At 45.6% G+C, this 19,580-nt stretch overlaps 1 protein-coding gene across 1 annotated transcript; it reads left to right on the plus strand.

The window, feature by feature from the left end:
- The first annotated feature begins 387 nt into the window (after positions 1 to 387).
- On the plus strand, positions 388 to 16,510 carry LOC109879191 (stanniocalcin-2-like). The gene is made up of 4 exons (XM_020471380.2): positions 388 to 754; positions 9,115 to 9,257; positions 11,962 to 12,173; positions 12,502 to 16,510. Exons 1-4 carry the CDS (start codon positions 616 to 618, stop codon positions 12,872 to 12,874), a joined length of 867 nt encoding a protein of 288 aa, XP_020326969.2. The 5' UTR covers positions 388 to 615; the 3' UTR covers positions 12,875 to 16,510.
- Positions 16,511 to 19,580: the final 3,070 nt, after the last annotated feature.

A 19,580-nucleotide genomic window follows, 5' to 3' on the forward strand; every position in this document is an offset into this window, starting at 1 on the left:
CAAAGTATTACATAAATCGAACCACAACAGATGTGTCCTGTTAATATCATTATATGTTATTACATTGTAGGCTAATAGCTGTTGGCATGCCAACATGATTCTGACAAGTCTGTTTAAAAATGTTTTCTTTCCTCAGATGCAAGCAACAACAAGAGACAGGTTTCTTAGCCAAACACTAGTAAATAACCACCTACTCATACACGCTTTTTTCTTCTTTTTTTAACAAGAGGAGCTTTTATGGCAAGACGGGACTTTCACTGGACACTCCCATCTCAACCTTGGACGTGGATGTCTGCGTCTCTGATTGGTCGCTGAGCTTGGCTGACAACACCTGCTTGACTCCATCTAAATTGACGACCCGCCCGGGCTCTGGGAAATATAGGCAGCATCCCTGCTGTCCCAGTGCTCACTCTCTCTTTCTGTCTCACTCTCTGCGCTGCCCGCCTGAATACAGTCTACAGCCGTGAGTGCTACTGAGTTACCACGGACAGACAGAGAGCAGACTGGCTGGTTGGACCGGTGCGTTTTCGATACAACACTGCATCATTGTCTCAGAGCAGAGGGAAGGCAGACTTTAGCACAGGTACATACTGGTCTTCACAGATAGAGGCAGAAATGTTGTTTAAATTTGCAATAGTCCTGCTGGTTTTGTCACTTTTGGAGCAAGTGGTGGGATTGGATAATATCGATGTTCATGACAACCCATCAGAGAAACCGGCAAGCCAGAAAGGACGGATGTCTCTGCAGAACACAGGTAAGAAAGAGCACGCACGCGCAGAGAGAGAGAGAGAGAGAGAGAGAGAGAGAGAGAATGCCCGACGGATTTGGTATGGGAAGTGGGTCGATGTTGAAATGATGTTATCAGAATACAGATCAGTGGGATACATTTGCGCGAGTGGGACCGCATGCTTGTGTGCACGTGCCCTCAGCGCGGTGTGTTTTGGAGCGAGGAACACGTTATTTATCTCTCTCTCCCTCTGCATTCATCTGTTTCTTGACCGAAATACTGGCTTTATCATGGATGAGATTACCTTTTCAGATGATCCAGAAAGGGGATATATTGTAAATACAGGGTGACAGAAATGCAATATGTTAGTAAACTATTAATAGACAGGCACAAGGTAGGTCATGATAGATAACGTATATGGCAGCGCCTCTAGGTGTTTGTGCGTGTGCGCGTTTGAGTTGTTTTTTTTCTTCCGCGTATGCTCGTTACAATGTGCTTGGTTGAAAGTTAGCCAACATCCAGCCGATCCATCGGCAACCAGTATGCGTTTTGCATTTAAATGAAACAAACTTGGCAAAATGACTTAGCCTATGAGCAAGCTACCACAGTTGAGTGACTATCATGTGGCTACAATAGAGCCTAGGCTACACTAATGGAAAACTGTCATTTATAAGGTCATTTGAGGTATTCTAAACAGTAAAATAAAATACACATCTGAAATGTTTAATTGCAGAATAATGTAAATGATGGTGCATTATGTGAAAATGTGCTGTATGTTTGAATGATACTGTAATTTCACCCCATATAATACAGTGCCTTACTGTATCTCTGGAGCATCAAACACATTTGACCACTAGTGGGGGAATGGTATTGTTGTGTCTGGCTTATTAACATACTTTGAGGCGTGCCTTGTAACATGCTATATTTGTTGCACCTGTGAGTGAGAATGCTGTACCAATTTAACTCCTATTGGGTTATAGTGGCAAATCAATTTAAAATGTATAGGGGCCATATTAGAGTGGCAGTACGTCTTAAATGAAATGGTTGAGCATTTCGCCAAGTCCGTTTGGTCTGTTTTGCCCCGTAGTTGTTGCCAGTTTGAAAGCCTTTGTTAAGGCTTACAGAAGTGCAATTGATATAAAACCCCAAATATTCATGAATATAGTGTTTAGACATTTTATCAAGTGGCCAACCTGCTTGCACAAATCCCTTGTAATTACAGTATATACTGTGAAATACAAACAAATCCCCTCAATGAATTTCATTCATCCATTAATTAATTAATTTAGTCATTCATTCGGATTAAAGTAGCATACCCTGAATGCTGATAGGCTGACAGTCGTGGTATATCAGACTATACCAAGGGTATTACAAAACATGTACTTTTACTGCTCTAATGACGTTGGTAACCAGTTTATAATAGCAATAAGGCACTTCAGGGGTTTGTGGTATATGACCACTTTGTGTTGTGCCTAAGAACAGCCCTTAGCTGTGGTATATTGACCATATACCACATCCCATCGGGCCTTATTGCTTAAGTATAATGCAGTCAATAGTATTACAGTAATGTAATATGAGATACAGCATTTTACTCGCCACCTAGCTGCCTGTAAAATACTGTGAAATTAACGGTAACCGCTTTAAGGCTCGCACACATCGCACCTAATCTGGATCTAGCGTTCAACTGCCGATCATTCAGCGCGCTGTGTTTTAGGGACACCCGCTACAAACGTCTGACTGGCGAGATTTTTCACACGAGTCTACATGTAAAATCGTTTCGCAAATTACGTTCAAAGATGTTAAGTACTCTTGTCCAGCAAACGCTTTTGGTGTCTGAGCCCTTACAGTGGACTCCAGGCGTTAACTGTTGATTGTTAGGCTCCTACAAAGCATGCTGATAGGGAATGATGCAATCGCCTCATGCAGGGTTGATGTTCCGCATTCATAACAGGAATCCTAGTCCCTTAGGAAAGGCCTACGGTCTATGCAAAATAACCAATGTTATGAAATAAATACTTTTATCTCTTATTCAATATAAAAATCACGAGAATGTAAGGGTTTCTAATCCTTGTAGTTGCAGGGACAGCCCTGATGCAGCTCTGCACAGTAGAGTCCCTCAGTCAGTCAGAGTCCCACACCACTGTGTAATTCAATGCACGTTGCGGCCAGCTCGGACGAGCCAGGCACATTCCCGTGTAAACGCCAACACAAGCACTCGCTGCCGAGAGCAGCTCATTTTCCTGCAGCGCACCAAAGTTAAACCCAGTGACTACATACGCTTTCTCTCTCTCTCTCTCTCTCTCTCTCTCTCTCTCTCTCTCTCTCTCTCTCTCTCTCTCTCTCTCTCTCTCTCTCTCTCTCTCTCTCTCTCTCTCTCTCTCTCTCTCTCTCTCTCTCTCTCTCTCTCTCTCTCTCTCTCTCTCTCCTCTCCTCTCTCTCTCTCTCTCTCTCTCTCTCTCTCTCTCTCTCTCTCTCTCTCTCTCTCTCTCTCTCTCTCTCTCTCTCTCTCTCTCTCTCTCTCTCACACACGCACACACACGCACACACACACACACACCTCCCCCCAACAGAGCAGTCCTTGTTGACAAGCATCATTTCTCAAGTAGATTTGTTGCTTTAATTCTTTATTTACTCTGACCGGAGGGCTCGTGAGATTAATCTGCCTAGGCTATCAAATATGACACTTCCAGGATTTGCTCTAGGTATATTAATGCATATCTCCAACTAAGACACATACTGTATGTCCAAGACTCATATATCCTATGATGTCTAAAACATGCTAACCCTTTCAAGATTGGCCTATATGGAATACCATAGCAGTATTGGTTCTATCCCATGTGTACCGAATGCCTCAGTGGCAGTGACTGGAGGAGAGGAGAGGGAGATGATGGGGACTCACTCTCTCTGTGGGTCTTCAAGACTGATTACAGAAGTTTTCTAAATACATTTTTGTTTGAACCCATGTAGTCCAAAATAAACACTTATAATAGGCCCATGTGTAGCCTAACACCGTGTGCCATGTACACCGTGTGCCATGTACACCGTGTGCCATGTACACTATACATTATTTAACTAGGCAAGTCAGTTAAGAACAAATTCTTGTTTACAATGACAGCCTACCCCTGCCAAACCCTAACCCGGACGACACTGGTCCAATTGTGCACCGCCCTATGGGACTTCCAATCACGGCCTGGAATCGAACCAGGGTCTGTAGTGACGCCTCTAGCACTGAGTTGCAGTGCCTTAGACCGCTGCGCCTTAGACTGGAGCCAAAGGGAAGGCCTCTCTAAATATCCTACCATTTGGGGTTAACAGGCAGACTTCTCCCTCTCTCTCCTGGTCATTTCATTTCGGTCCACTATCATTTGTTTTATTCCTGTCCTCCTTGGCTGCCACTGGCCAGGCGTTGTATAAGATTGTATAACATCTACATTTTAGTCATTTAGCAGATGCTCTTATCCAGAGCCACTTACTGGAGTGAGTACATACATTTGTCATACTGATCCCCCGTGGGAATTGAGCCCACAGCCCTGGCGTTGCAAGTGTCATGCTCTACCAACTGAGTTACATGGACAGCGAGAGGCCCAAGGGTGATGCCAACTGCCAACCTACTACAGCCCTGGCGTTGCAAGTGTCATCATACTCTACCAACTGAGTTACATGGACAGCGAGAGGCCCAAGGGTGATGCCAACTGCCAACCTACTACAGCCCTGGACTGGACTGGTACACATCTTCTCCGCTGTATATTTGGATACTCCGGTTTTAAACATCAACCACTGGTCTTACCAGAGTCATGTCACATTGGGCTGCATTATGAAACGACGTATGTGTCCCACTCTATCTTCTATAGTGCAGTATAGGGACAGGAACACTGTCTAGTCCAGGTCAGTCACCTGTTCAGTCACCAGTCTAGTCCAGTCACCAGTTCAATTACCTGTCTACTTCAGTTCAATCACCTGTCCGCTCCAGTCCAGTCACCTGTCTACTTCAGTCCAGTCACCTGTCTACTTCAGTCCAATCACCTGTCCGCTCCAGTCCAGTCACCTGTCTACTTCAGTCCAGTCACCTGTCTACTTCAGTCCAGTCACCTGTCTACTTCAGTCCAGTCACTTGTCTACTTCAGTCCAATCACCTGTCTACCTCAGTTCAATCACCTGTCTACTTCAGTCCAATCACCTGTCTACTTCAGTCCAGTCACCTGTCTACTTCAGTCCAATCACCTGTCCGCTCCAGTCCAGTCACCAGTCACCTGTCTACTTCAGTCCAATCACCAGTCTAGTCCAGTCACCTGTCTACTTCAGTCCAATCACCTGTCTACTTCAGTCCAATCACCTGTCTACTTCAGTCCAGTCACCTTCAGTCTACCAACTGAGTTACATGGACAGCGAGAGGCCCAAGGTTGATGCCAACTGCCAACCTACTACAGCCCTGGACTGGACTGGTACACATCTTCTCCGCTGTATATTTGGATACTCCGGTTTTAAACATCAACCACTGGTCTTACCAGAGTCATGTCACATTGGGCTGCATTATGAAACGACGTATGTGTCCCACTCTATCTTCTATAGTGCAGTATAGGGACAGGAACACTGTCTAGTCCAGGTCAGTCACCTGTTCAGTCACCAGTCTAGTCCAGTCACCAGTTCAATTACCTGTCTACTTCAGTTCAATCACCTGTCCGCTCCAGTCCAGTCACCTGTCTACTTCAGTCCAGTCACCTGTCTACTTCAGTCCAATCACCTGTCCGCTCCAGTCCAGTCACCTGTCTACTTCAGTCCAATCACCTGTCTACCTCAGTTCAATCACCTGTCTACTTCAGTCCAATCACCTGTCTACTTCAGTCCAGTCACCTGTCTACTTCAGTCCAATCACCTGTCCGCTCCAGTCCAGTCACCAGTCACCTGTCTACTTCAGTCCAATCACCAGTCTAGTCCAGTCACCTGTCTACTTCAGTCCAATCACCTGTCTACTTCAGTCCAATCACCTGTCTACTTCAGTCCAGTCACCTGTCTACTTCAGTCCAGTCCCCTGTCTACTTCAGTCCAATCACCTGTCTACTTCAGTTCAATCACCTGTCTACTTCAGTCCAATCACCTGTCTACTTTAGTCCAATCACCTGTCCGCTCCAGTCCAGTCACCTGTCTACATCAGTCCTACACCTGTCCGCTCCAGTCCAGTCACCAGTCACCTGTCTACTTCAGTCCAATCACCTGTCTACTTCAGTCCAGTCACCTGTCTACTTCAGTCCAGTCACCTGTCTACTTCAGTCCAGTCACCTGTCTACTTCAGTCCAGTCAACTGTCTACTTCAGTCCAATCACCTGTCTACTTCAGTCCAGTCACCTGTCTACTTCAGTCCAGTCCCCTGTCTACTTCAGTCCAGTCACCTGTCTACTTCAGTCCAGTCACCTGTCTACTTCAGTCCAGTCACCTGTCTACTTCAGTCCAATCACCTGTCTACTTCAGTCCAATCACCTGTCTACTTCAGTCCAATCACCTGCCCGCTCCAGTCCAGTCACCAGTCTAGTCCAGTCACCTGTCTACTTCAGTCCAGTCACCTGTCTACTTCAGTCCAATCACCTGTCCGCTCCAGTCCAGTCACCAGTCTAGTCCAGTCACCTGTCTACTTCAGTCCAGTCACCTGTCTACTTCAGTCCAATCACCTGCCCGCTCCAGTCCAGTCACCAGTCTAGTCCATCTCTCCACAGCAGCCCGGCCAGTTAGACACTTAGAAAGATCCTGTGAAAAGTTGAAGGGTGTCAAATATGTGTACCTGGCAGCACAGACAGGAAAGACTAATTATATACAAACTAATACACAGTCACTCATCTACATGCTTGTTTAATACCAGGAAAACTGACACGGGTTGACTAAAGGCACAATAGTAATGACTTCTGCGTTGGTATGTTCTCCTGTAATACCCAACGCTGTATCGGTATCTGCAGTGCAGCATCCCCTCCTATCCTCACGCCAGGCAATGCAGATGTATTTTGACGCAGAATGACACAGTAATAATCTCTCTGTCACCCTGCATTCATCTGCACACCCCTCTGGTCTGTCTCTCTCTGTGGAGAGAAGAGGAGAGATGTTGTTTTCTTATCTCTGACGCTGAAGCCTGGAGGCTGGTTTAGTATGTATCTACTACACTGACAGTAGAAAGAGGGAGCATCCCAAATGACACCCTGTTTCCTATATGGTACACTACTTTGGACCAGGGTCCACATAGGAGCCAGTCTCTCTGCCATGGGAATTCAAATCTCAGCCTGGATGTCCAGACCTAAGTACAGTTCCTTATTTTCCTCTCCCTAACGGAATGATTCATGTTACTGATTGGCCAGAGAGTCACCTGATGGGAAATTATGAAAACATGAAATCCATATTTTGTTTGTTATGCATGGACAAAGGAGGGGGGGGGGAGGGTATTGAGGAAAGGGGCCTAGAACTCTTACTCTACTAACAGAAACATAGGTTAGAAAGTTGAAAAGAAGATTACAAGGAAATAACAGCTTTCAGACAACAAATAAATAACAGCTCTGAGACAGCAAGGAAATAATAGCTCTGAGACAGCAAGGAAATAATAGGAAATAATAGCTCTGAGACAGCAAGGAAATAATAGCTCTGAGACAGCAAGGAAATAATAGCTCTGAGACAGCAAGGAAATAATAGCTCTGAGACAGCAAGGAAATAATAGCTCTGAGACAGCAAGGAAATAATAGCTCTGGGACAGCAAGGAAATAATAGCTCTGAGACAGCAAGGAAATAATAGCTCTGAGACAGCAAGGAAATAATAGCTCTGAGACAGCAAGGAAATAACAGTTTAGGGGCAACAAGGAAATAACAGCTCTGAGACAACAAGGAAATAATAGCTCTGAGACAGCAAGGAAATAATAGCTCTGAGACAGCAAGGAAATAATAGCTCTGAGACAGCAAGGAAATAACAGCTCTGAGACAGCAAGGAAATAATAGCTCTGAGACAGCAAGGAAATAATAGCTCTGAGACAGCAAGGAAATAATAGCTCTGAGACAGCAAGGAAATAATAGCTCTGAGACAGCAAGGAAATAATAGCTCTGAGACAGAAAGGAAATAATAGCTCTGAGACAGCAAGGAAATAATAGCTCTGAGACAGCAAGGAAATAATAGCTCTGAGACAGCAAGGAAATAATAGCTCTGGGACAGCAAGGAAATAATAGCTCTGAGACAGCAAGGAAATAATAGCTCTGAGACAGCAAGGAAATAATAGCTCTGAGACAGCAAGGAAATAATTGCTCTGAGACAGCAAGGAAATAACAGCTCTGAGACAGCAAGGAAATAATAGCTCTGAGACAGCAAGGAAATAACAGTTTAGGGGCAACAAGGAAATAACAGCTCTGAGACAACAAGGAAATAATAGCTCTGAGACAGCAAGGAAATAATAGCTCTGAGACAGCAAGGAAATAATAGCTCTGAGACAGCAAGGAAATAACAGCTCTGAGACAGCAAGGAAATAATAGCTCTGAGACAGCAAGGAAATAATAGCTCTGAGACAGCAAGGAAATAATAGCTCTGAGACAGCAAGGAAATAATAGCTCTGAGACAGCAAGGAAATAATAGCTCTGAGACAGCAAGGAAATAATAGCTCTGAGACAGAAAGGAAATAATAGCTCTGAGACAGCAAGGAAATAATAGCTCTGAGACAGCAAGGAAATAATAGCTCTGAGACAGCAAGGAAATAATTGCTCTGAGACAGCAAGGAAATAACAGCTCTGAGACAGCAAGGAAATAATAGCTCTGAGACAGCAAGGAAATAACAGTTTAGGGGCAACAAGGAAATAACAGCTCTGAGACAACAAGAAATAATAGCTCTGAGACAGCAAGGAAATAATAGCTCTGAGACAGCAAGGAAATAATAGCTCTGAGACAGCAAGGAAATAATAGCTCTGAGACAGCAAGGAAATAATAGCTCTGAGACAGCAAGGAAATAACAGCTCTGAGACAGCAAGGAAATAACAGCTCTGAGACAGCAAGGAAATAACAGTTTAGGGGCAACAAGGAAATAATAGCTCTGAGACAGCAAGGAAATAATAGCTCTGAGACAGCAAGGAAATAATAGCTCTGAGACAGCAAGGAAATAATAGCTCTGAGACCACAAGGAAATAACAGCTCTGAGACAACAAGGAAAGAACAGTTTAGGGGCAACAAGGAAATAACAGCTCTGAGACCACAAGGAAATAACAGCTCTGAGACCACAAGGAAATAACAGTTTAGGGGCAACAAGGAAATAACAGCTCTGAGACCATGCTTAAGACCATGGCCTGTATCATTACATGTAATGGGGATAGAGGTTGATGCTTGATAGTAGACTGTAAGTGTCAGTGACAACTCTCTCTCCATCTCTCTCTCGCTCCAGCTGAGATCCAGCACTGTCTGGTGAGTGCAGGAGATGTGGGCTGCGGTGTGTTTGAGTGTTTTGAGAACAACTCCTGTGAGATCAGAGGCCTGCAGGAGATCTGTCTGACCTTCCTACACAACGCCGGAAAGTTCGACTCCCAGGTAAGGCACTCTGCGTGTGTGTGTGTGTGTTTGTTTAAGTCTACATGTGTATGTGTGTACATGCGTGTATGTTAGTGCACACATGGATTTATTGAGTGTGTTTGCCAACATGCGCGTTCGTATGTGTTTGTGTGCCCCAATTCCCTTCCCTCTCCCACGGAGGTCAGGTCTCTGTGTGTCAGGTCAGAGGGCTCCAGGGCCAGGGGTAGCCAGCTGGCACCATGCCGAGCCAGATCCCCTTTCAGACGGGTAGAACAGGCTCTGTCCCGGCCTCTCACTGGGCCATCAGAAGGAGTTCTAACCATCCTACAACTAGAACATCTAGAGTGCATTCAGAAAGTATTCAAACCCCTTCACTTTTACCACATTTTCTTACGTTACAGCTTTATTCTAAAATAGATTAAATAAATAAAAAATCCTCATCAATCTACACACCATACACTATAGTGACAAAGTCAAAACAGGTTTTTAGAAATTTCAGCAAATGTATAAAACCTCTTATTTACATAAGTATTCAGACCCTTTGCTATGCGATTCGAAATTGAGCTCAGGTGCATCCTGTTTCCATAGATCATCCTTGAGATGTTTCAACAACTTGATTGGAGAACACCTGTGGTAAGGTCACAGTTGAAAATGAGAACTTGTTCTCAACTAGCCTACCTGGTTAAATAAAGGTGAAAAAAAAATGCAATTGATTGGACATGGTTTGGAAAGGCACACTCCTTTCTATATAAGTGCCCACAGTTGACAGTGCATGTCAGAGCAAAAACCAAGCCACGAGGTCGAAGGAATTGTCCATAGTGCTGAGAGACAGGATTGAGTTGAGACACAGATCTGAGGAAGGGTACGAAAAAATATCTGCAGCATTGAAGGTCCCCAAGCACAGAGTGGTCTCCATCATTCTTAAATGGAGGAAGTTTGGAACCACCAAGACTCTTCCTAGAGCTGCTAGCCCGGCCAAACTGAGCAATTGGGGGAGAAGGGCCTTGGTCAGGGTGCCGACCATGAACCCAATGGTCACTATGACAGAGCTCCAGAACTCCTCTGTGGAGATGAGAGAACCTTCCAGAAGGACAACCATATCTACAGCACTCTACCAATCAGGCCTCAGACTGGGGCGAAGGTTCACCTTCCAACAGGACAACAACCCTAAGCACACATCCCAAGAGTCTGCAAAGCTGTCATCAAGGCAAAGGGTGGCTACTTTGAAGAATATCAAATATATTTAGATTTGTTTAACACTTTTTTGGTTATTATGTGATTCCATGTGTGTTATTTCATAGTGTGGATGTCTTCACTATTATTCTACAATGTAGAAAATAGTAATAAATAAAGAAAAACCCTTGAATGAGTAGATGTGTCCAAACTTTGACTGGTAAGGTATGTAAATGTAATATTTCAGTTTTTTATTTTTAATACATTTGCAAAAATATTTTTAAAAAACAGTTTTTTTGTCATTATAAGGTATTGTGTGTATATTGATGAGGATTTTTTTTTTGTAATCAATTTTAGAATAGGTCTGTAACGTAACAAAATGTGGAAAAAGTCAAGGGGTCTGAATACTTTTCGAATGCACTGTATGTTCAGGGGTTAGCAGGTTTTTATTGGTACAGCACAATCAACCAATCCAATAATCCCCAGCTTCCAATTGGTCAATTCAACCACTCTCCTCTCCCTTGCATCTATTCCCAAGGTCGTTGCTGTAAAAGAGAATGTCTTCTCAGTCAATCTAACTGGTAAAATACATGTTAAGTACAATGGTTGAGTGTTCTATATTTCTGTTAGGGTCAGGTTTGAGTTTTCTATAGTTCTGTTAGGGTTAGGATTGAGTGTTCTATATGTCTGTTGGGGTTAGGATTGAGTGTTCTATAGTTCTGTTAGGGTTAGGGTTGAGTGTTCTATATTTCCGTTAGTGTTAGGGTTGAGTGTTCTATATGTCTGTTAGGGTTAGGGTTGAGTGTTCTATATGTCTGTTATGGTTAGGGTTGAGTGTTCTATAGTTCTGTTATGGTTAGGTTTGAGTGTTCTATAGTTCTGTAATGGTTAGGTTTGAGTGTTCTATAGTTCTGTTATGGTTAGGTTTGAGTGTTCTATAGTTCTGTTATGGTTAGGTTTGAGTGTTCTATAGTTCTGTTATGGTTAGGTTTGAGTGTTCTATATGTATACTAGGGTTAGGTTTGAGTGTTGTATAGTTCTGTAAAGGTTAGGTGTTCTATATGTCTGTAAGGGTTAGGGTTGAGTGTTCTATATATCTGTTAGGGTTAGGGTTGAGTGTTCTATAGTTCTGTTAGGGTTAGCGTTGAGTGTTCTATAGTTCTGTTAGGGTTAGGATTGAGTGTTGTGTAGTTCTGTTAGGTTTAGGATTGAGTGTTCTATAGTTCTGTTAGGGTTAGGATTGAGTGTTGTGTAGTTCTGTTAGGGTTAGGGTTGAGTGTTCTATAGTTCTGTTAGGGTTAGGATTGAGTGTTGTGTAGTTCTGTTAGGGTTAGGGTTGAGTGTTCTATAGTTCTGTTTGGGTTAAGTGTTCTATAGTTCTGTTAGGGTTAGGATTTAGTGTTCTACATGTCTGTGTGTTTAGGGTAAGGGTCAGGGTTGAGTGTTCTATATCTACTGTGTGTGTTTAGGGTCAGGGTTGAGTGTTCTATATCTACTGTGTGTGTTTAGGGTCAGGGTTGAGTGTTCTATATCTACTGTGTGTGTTTAGGGTAAGTCGTTCATCAAGGATGCTCTGAAGTGCATGGCCCATGGCTTGAGACACAAGTTCAGCTGCATCAGCAGGAAGTGCTTGGCCATTAAAGAGATGGTGTTCCAGCTGCAGAGAGAGTGTTACCTCAGACACAACCTGTGTTCTGCAGCCAAGCAGAACGTTGCTGTCATGGTGGAGATGATCCACTTCCAGGACCTCTTCCCTAAAGGGTGAGGATGTAGGCATTCATCAGTGTGTTTTTCTCTCTCCCTCTCTCCGTATCATCCCTTCTTCTCTTCCCTAAAGGGTGAGAAGTACTATGTCTCTCTTTCTCTCTGACCCTTTGTCTGTCTCTTCCTCCCTCTCCATCACTCTCTCTGCCTTTCTCTACCTCTTTCTACTCTTCTCTCTGCCTCTTCCCATTTTGACTTACCTAGAATGTAAACCACCCATACCAAGCTGTGGATGTGCAGCCCTATATTCATATAATAGTATAATAATCCCACGATCTCTCTCTCTCTCTCTCTCTCTCTCTCTCTGTCTCTCTCCTACCCACAGGCCGTATGTGGAGCTGGTCAACATCCTACTGAGCTGTGGGGAGGAGGTGAAGGAGGCCTTGTCTAGGAGTGTCCGGCTGCAGTGTGAGCAGAACTGGGGGGCTCTCTGTGACAGCCTGAGTGTCTGCTCTTCCCTCACCCCCCCTCCTGGTCAGGCCCCCGCCCCCGCCTCCCCCGACCACCGCCGCCACAGGTCCCCCCACTCCGAGCCAGACCACCCCAGACCCCCCCGACAGGGGGACAAGGACAAGCCCAGTAAAGGCGGCTTCAACGCCCACCCCCGCAGCCGCAGCCAGGGTCCCCGTCGACAGAGCCCCGAGGCTGGGGTGGCGGCGGAGCAGGAAGGCTCTGAGGCCACAGACATCCGGAGGTGAAGAGACATTGAACCCTAACTATCCAGAGCCCTCCCTGACCGTGTCACCATCATAGCCCCCCCCTCCCACACACACACACACACACACACACACGCATACACACACACAGACATACACATAGACAGATACTGTACATGCAAGAACACACACATCTACACACATACACAGACTCACTCTCTCTTTCTCTCGCTCTCTCCGTCCTCTATCCCTCTCTCCGTCCTCTATCCCTCTCTCTGTCCTCTATCCCTCTCTCCGTCCTCTATCCCTCTCTCCGTCCTCTATCCCTCTCTCCGTCCTCTATCCCTCTCTCCGTCCTCTATCCCTCTCTCCCCCTCTCCTCTCCAGTCATTCCAGAAGTCCTAAATGGTACATCTGCAGGGTAACTTGGTGTAGCTCGTTCAGTTACTCCAGATTGTAGTCCACGATGTTGTTTCTGTTTAGTCTTATTATCCTGATTTTATTTGAAGTGTTAGGACTTCTTGGGCTCTAATATAGCGTTTCTCAAATCATACTCACTGTAACATCTGATTATATTTGTATTATTTATTTTATTCTTTATGCAATGTTTAAATATCCAAATGTACATAGAAATATACATATCTATATTTATACAGTATGAACATGTATAAATATAGTCACCATATAAGATTATAGTACATGGTGTGTTCTGTTGTATACCACACCAGACTCCATCACCACCCATCTGTAGATATGCAACATTCAGCATTGTTGTTTCAAAGTGGGAATGTGTTGTTAGTATTATAATACTAGATACTTGATGATTAAATACAAACTGTACAGGTTTTGAAGCCCAGTTCTGGCACATATGGCTTGTTGTGCATGAGGTTGGGTTACCATGGCAAAGTAAACAAACTGGTACATTCTCCGATGGCCAGCTTCCATCGTTAGGATTCCTACTATTAGGGCACCCAGGTCACAGTGTCTGTCTGTAGCAGCATATGCATACTGTGTCTCAAATAGCACCCTATTCCCTACAGAGTGCACTGCTTTTGACCAGGGCCATATGGGCCAATAAGGTTGCAGACATAGCGTAGGTTTAGTTCTCTCAGAAAACCCTCCTCTGATCTCAGCTAATGTGCTAATGCATCCAGGTGCCTCAACATGCTGGTTCCATCTGTAGTGACTCCTCTCTGAGAGGCTGAGGTTTACTAGAGTTCACTCGACTGGGGTGACAATGTCGTACAGTAAGTAGCACTAGAACAATTCAAAGGTGATTTTCAATTGATTCGGTTTAAAGATTATTGAAACTTATATTGGACTCTTAGGTACAAACATTTCTGTTGTTGTGGGAACAGACTCGCAGACAGTCCTACAGACACGCTACAGACAGTCCTATAGGAACGCAGTAGACGGTCCTACAGACACGCTACAGACAGTCCCACAGACACGCTACAGACAGTCCCACAGACATGCTACAGACAGTCCTACCGACACGCTACACACAGCCCTACCGACACGCTATAGACACCTTACAGACAGTCCTACAGACACGCAACAAACAGTCCTACAGACACACAACAGACAGTCCTAAAGACACAGAACAGACACGCTACAGAGAGTTCTACAGACATGCTACAGACAGTCCTACAGACACGCTACAGACAGTCCTACAGACACACTACAGACAGTCCTACAGACATGCTACAGACAGTGCTACAGACATTCTACAGACATGCTACAGACAGTGCTACAGCCATGCTACAGACATGCTACAGGCATGCTACAGGCAGTCCTACAGACACGCTACAGACAGTCCTACAGACACGCTACAGACAGTGCCACAGACATGCTACATACATGCTACAGACAGTCCTACAGACAGTGCTAGAGACAGTCCTGCAGACATGCTACAGACAGTCCTACAGACACGCTACAGACAGTGCTAGAGACAGTCCTACAGACACGCTACAGACAGTCCTACAGACAGGCTACAGACAGTCCTACAGACAGGCTACAGACAGTCCTGCAGACAGGCTACAGACAGTCCTATAGACAGGCTACGGACAGTCCTACAGACATGCTACAGGTAGTCCTACAGACAATCTACAGACAGTCCTACAGACAGTGCTACAGGCATGCTACAGACATGCTACAGACAGTGCTACAGACAGTCCTACAGACACGCTACAGACAGTGCTACAGACAGTCCTACAGGCAGTCCTACAGGCAGTCCTACAGACACGCTACAGGCAATGCTACAGACATGCTACAGACACGCTACAGACAGTCCTACAGACAGTAGCACCCCAGTAACTGCATCTCAGCAAGCATCACTAGTGTGATTGATTGATTGATTGATTAGTATGATTGATTTGTGTGATTGATTGATTAGTATGATTGATTAGTATGATTGATTGATTGATTGATTGATTGACAGGTGTGGTTCTGATGATACCACTGATTGCTGTACAGCTGAAGCCATCTCCAGACTCACCACTCTAACTGAAGACAGTCTGTACACTAACGTGACACCACAAGACTATGAAAGCCCACTGAGCTAAAGGCTTAGGCATTACCCCAGGGAGATAACACAAATATTGTGCTTTCTGCCATCGAAGCGTTGTATGCAATCAAGTAACTGGAAGCAGACAATCAACAGTGTCTTCCTGTATAATCCCCAGGTCAGACCAGGGGAGGCAGAGGAGGAGGAGGTGGTAGAGGAGGAGGAGGTGGTAGAGGAGGAGGAGGTGGTAGAGGAGGTGGTAGAGGAGGAGGAGGTGGTAGAGGAGGTGGTAGAGGAGGAGGAGGTGGTAGAGGAGGAGGTAGAGGAGGAGGAGGTGGTAGAGGAGGAGGAGGTGGTAGAGGAGGTGGTATGAACGCGTTCTGTTCTTGCCCCCTCTCTCTCTTCCTTTCCAGAGTCCTATGCTAAAATGGCACCCTATTCCCTACTATGGGCCCTGGTCAATAGTAGTGCTATGAGCACTGGTCAAAAGTAGTGCACCATATAGGGAATAGGGTGCCATTGGGACGCATCCCCAGCAAGTCCACACTTTGGGGCTCAGTCCGCTGTTATTCTAAATTGTATATTTACCAAGGCCACCAGAGAATTCCTCTGTGCTACAGCCAAGAGCTGTCCGGCCGCACGGGGAGAGAGAGAGATGAAGGAGAAAAGGAGGATGAGAACTACACTCAACGGTTCCTGAGGAGACACAATTTCTAGATTTCTCTCCTCCACGTCCTCCCTGTTCCTTCTTCCACCACTTCTTGTAGTTCTGAGGTGTCTGTTGGCCAGTCATGCTATCCTGACCCTCTGTTTCTATTCAGATGAGAGGACAACCTATTGCAGTTTATTGACTTATCTTTGGGCACCAGGTGTGTAATTCTATTAAGAATGTAAACGACTGTAACTGACCATATGTTCCATACTCTGTCACTATCTTCTCCATTTTGTGTTCCAGGAGAAATAGACTGACAGGGCTTCCTACTTCTTGTTTCTCAGTGTTCCCTACAGCACATCACTTCCTCTACACCCCCAGAATGACCTTGCAGAATGTAGTCTGGTATGGTTTTACTTCACATGTCTGATAATGTGTATACAAACAGTACTATGAAACTCTGAAATCAAAATCAACAGAAATGTATCTTGTTATCATTAAAAGTGACTTTTTTTGTGGATATTTTTGTACACTGTGTTCAGTCATCAAGGTTTTGTGTGTTCAGTAGGTAGCTCTGATCATGAACTGCGTGGCATGACAACAATTCAGAGGAATTATTTCCACTTAGATAATATTGACACGACTATCCAGAAAGATACGGTGAAAATATGCATCCCACATAGATAAGACAAGGAGACTGAGGGTGGACTTTCTCAGCTACAATTAATGTCTTCTTCAACACCAGGGCAACATTCAGTTGCCAAATGTTGTCAAACATTGCAGATAGTAACGCCATGAATAGAGCCCGATCATTATAGTGTAATATTGTGTGATACCGCCTCCTTCAGGGCAAACCACATACTGCACAATCATACTTTTCAGAATCAGTTGGACACATTGTTGTGAAAAGAGGCATTTCACACAGAAATGCGACCATCTGTGATTTGATTACACCTTTAAATAACCCCTTACACCTTTAAAATGTTATTGTGAAGTTACAATGATCACTATATAACAACAACAGGCTGTCATGGCAGATCTTACAGTATCAGAACTACAGAAATAAACAAACTAGCTGTCTCACAATTCAAAATATATTCATGTACACAAGAAAATGAACTTAAATTTCACTTTCTAATATTTATCACAAAAACACTGAAAAATGTAAGCATGTGAAAATATCTTTGTCATGGGCAATACAAACCACCTAACTATCAGCCTACACCGCACTTCACCCTCAAATTCTAATGTGGAACTCAAAGCCTGTTCCACTGCTTTATTTCATTGTTCCCCTCTAACCAGGGGCTGATTTAGACCTGGGACACCAGGTGGGTGATTCCCCTCTAACCAGGGGCTGATTTAGACCTGGGACACCAGGTGGGTGATTCCCCTCTAACCAGGGGCTGATTTAGACCTGGGACACCAGGTGGGTGATTCCCCTCTAACCAGGGGCTGATTTAGACCTGGGACACCAGGTGGGTGATTCCCCTCTAACCAGGGGCTGATTTAGACCTGGGACACCAGGTGGGTGATTCCCCTCTAACCAGGGGCTGATTTAGACCTGGGACACCAGGTGGGTGATTCCACTCTAACCAGGGGCTGATTTAGACCTGGGACACCAGGTGGGTGATTCCCCTCTAACCAGGGGCTGATTTAGACCTGGGATACCAGGTGGGTGATTCCCCTCTAACCAGGGGCTGATTTAGACCTGGGACACCAGGTGGGTGATTCCCCTCTAACCAGGGGCTGATTTAGACCTGGGACACCAGGTGGGTGATTCCCCTCTAACCAGGGGCTGATTTAGACCTGGGACACCAGGTGGGTGATTCCCCTCTAACCAGGGGCTGATTTAGACCTGGGACACCAGGTGGGTGATTCCCCTCTAACCAGGGGCTGATTTAGACCTGGGACACCAGGTGGGTGATTCCCCTCTAACCAGGGGCTGATTTAGACCTGGGACACCAGGTGGGTGATTCCCCTCTAACCAGGGGCTGATTTAGACCTGGGACACCAGGTGGGTGATTCCCCTCTAACCAGGGGCTGATTTAGACCTGGGACACCAGGTGGGTGATTCCCCTCTAACCAGGGGCTGATTTAGACCTGGGACACCAGGTGGGTGATTCCCCTCTAACCAGGGGCTGATTTAGACCTGGGACACCAGGTGGGTGATTCCCCTCTAACCAGGGGCTGATTTAGACCTGGGACACCAGGTGGGTGATTCCCCTCTAACCAGGGGCTGATTTAGACCTGGGACACCAGGTGGGTGATTCCCCTCTAACCAGGGGCTGATTTAGACCTGGGACACCAGGTGATCAGGTAAAGAGAAAAGCAGCAGCTCCAGACTTCGCAGGACAGGGGTGTCAAACTCACGGAGGGCTGAGTGTCTGCACATTTATGCTTTTCCTTTCTTTTTCTTCTTCTTTTGTTTCCTGATATCCCATTACGATCCCATTACGATCCCATTACGATCCCATTGCGATCCCATTGCGATCCCATTGCGATCCCATTGCGATCCCATTACGATCCCATTACGATCCCATTACGATCCCATTGCGATCCCATTGCGATCCCATTGCGATCCCATTACGATCCCATTACGATCCCATTGCGATCCCATTGCGATCCCATTGCGATCCCATTGCGATCCCATTGCGATCCCATTACGATCCCATTGCGATCCCATTGCGATCCCATTGCGATCCCATTGCGATCCCATTGCGATCCCAATACGATCCCATTGCGATCCCATTGCGATCCCATTGCGATCCCATTGCGATCCCATTACGATCCCATTACGATCCCATTACGATCCCATTGCGATCCCAATACGATCCCATTACGATCCCATTGCGATCCCATTGCGATCCCATTGCGATCCCATTGCGATCCCATTACGATCCCATTGCGATCCCATTGCGATCCCATTGCGATCCCATTACGATCCCATTGCGATCCCATTACGATCCCATTACGATCCCATTACGATCCCATTGCGATCCCATTGCGATCCCATTGCGATCCCATTGCGATCCCATTACGATCTTGTCTCGTCGCTGCAACTCTCCTACAGGCTCGGGAGAGGCGAAGGTCGAGTCACCTGTCCTCCGAAACACATGACCCGCCAAACCGTGCATCTTAACTCCCGCCCGCTTAATCCGGAAGCCAGCCGCACCAATGTGTCGGAGAAAACATTCGCCTGCAGAGTCGCCTGCAGAGACCCCCCCCCTGACCAAACCCTCCCCTAACCCGGAAGACACAGGGCCAATTGTGTGCCACCCTATGGGACTCCCGGTCACAGCCAGTTGTGACATAGCCTGGGATCGAACCCGGGTGTGTAGTGACGCCTCAAGCACTGCGATGCAGTGCCTTAGACCACTGCGCCCCTCGGGAGGCCCCTTGGTTTATCCTTTCAATTAAGACCTAGACAACCAGGTGTGGGGAGTTCCTTACTAATTAGTGACCTTAATCCATCAATCAAGTACAAGGTTGGAGAGAAAACCTGCAGACACTTGACCCTCCGTGGAATGAGTTTGGCACGTGTCATATGGTAAGATTTACCGGCCCTGTACTACACCATCTTGACAATGATT

Source organism: Oncorhynchus kisutch, linkage group LG15, assembly GCF_002021735.2.
Source record: "Oncorhynchus kisutch isolate 150728-3 linkage group LG15, Okis_V2, whole genome shotgun sequence".
In the NCBI taxonomy this organism is placed as follows: domain Eukaryota; kingdom Metazoa; phylum Chordata; class Actinopteri; order Salmoniformes; family Salmonidae; genus Oncorhynchus; species Oncorhynchus kisutch.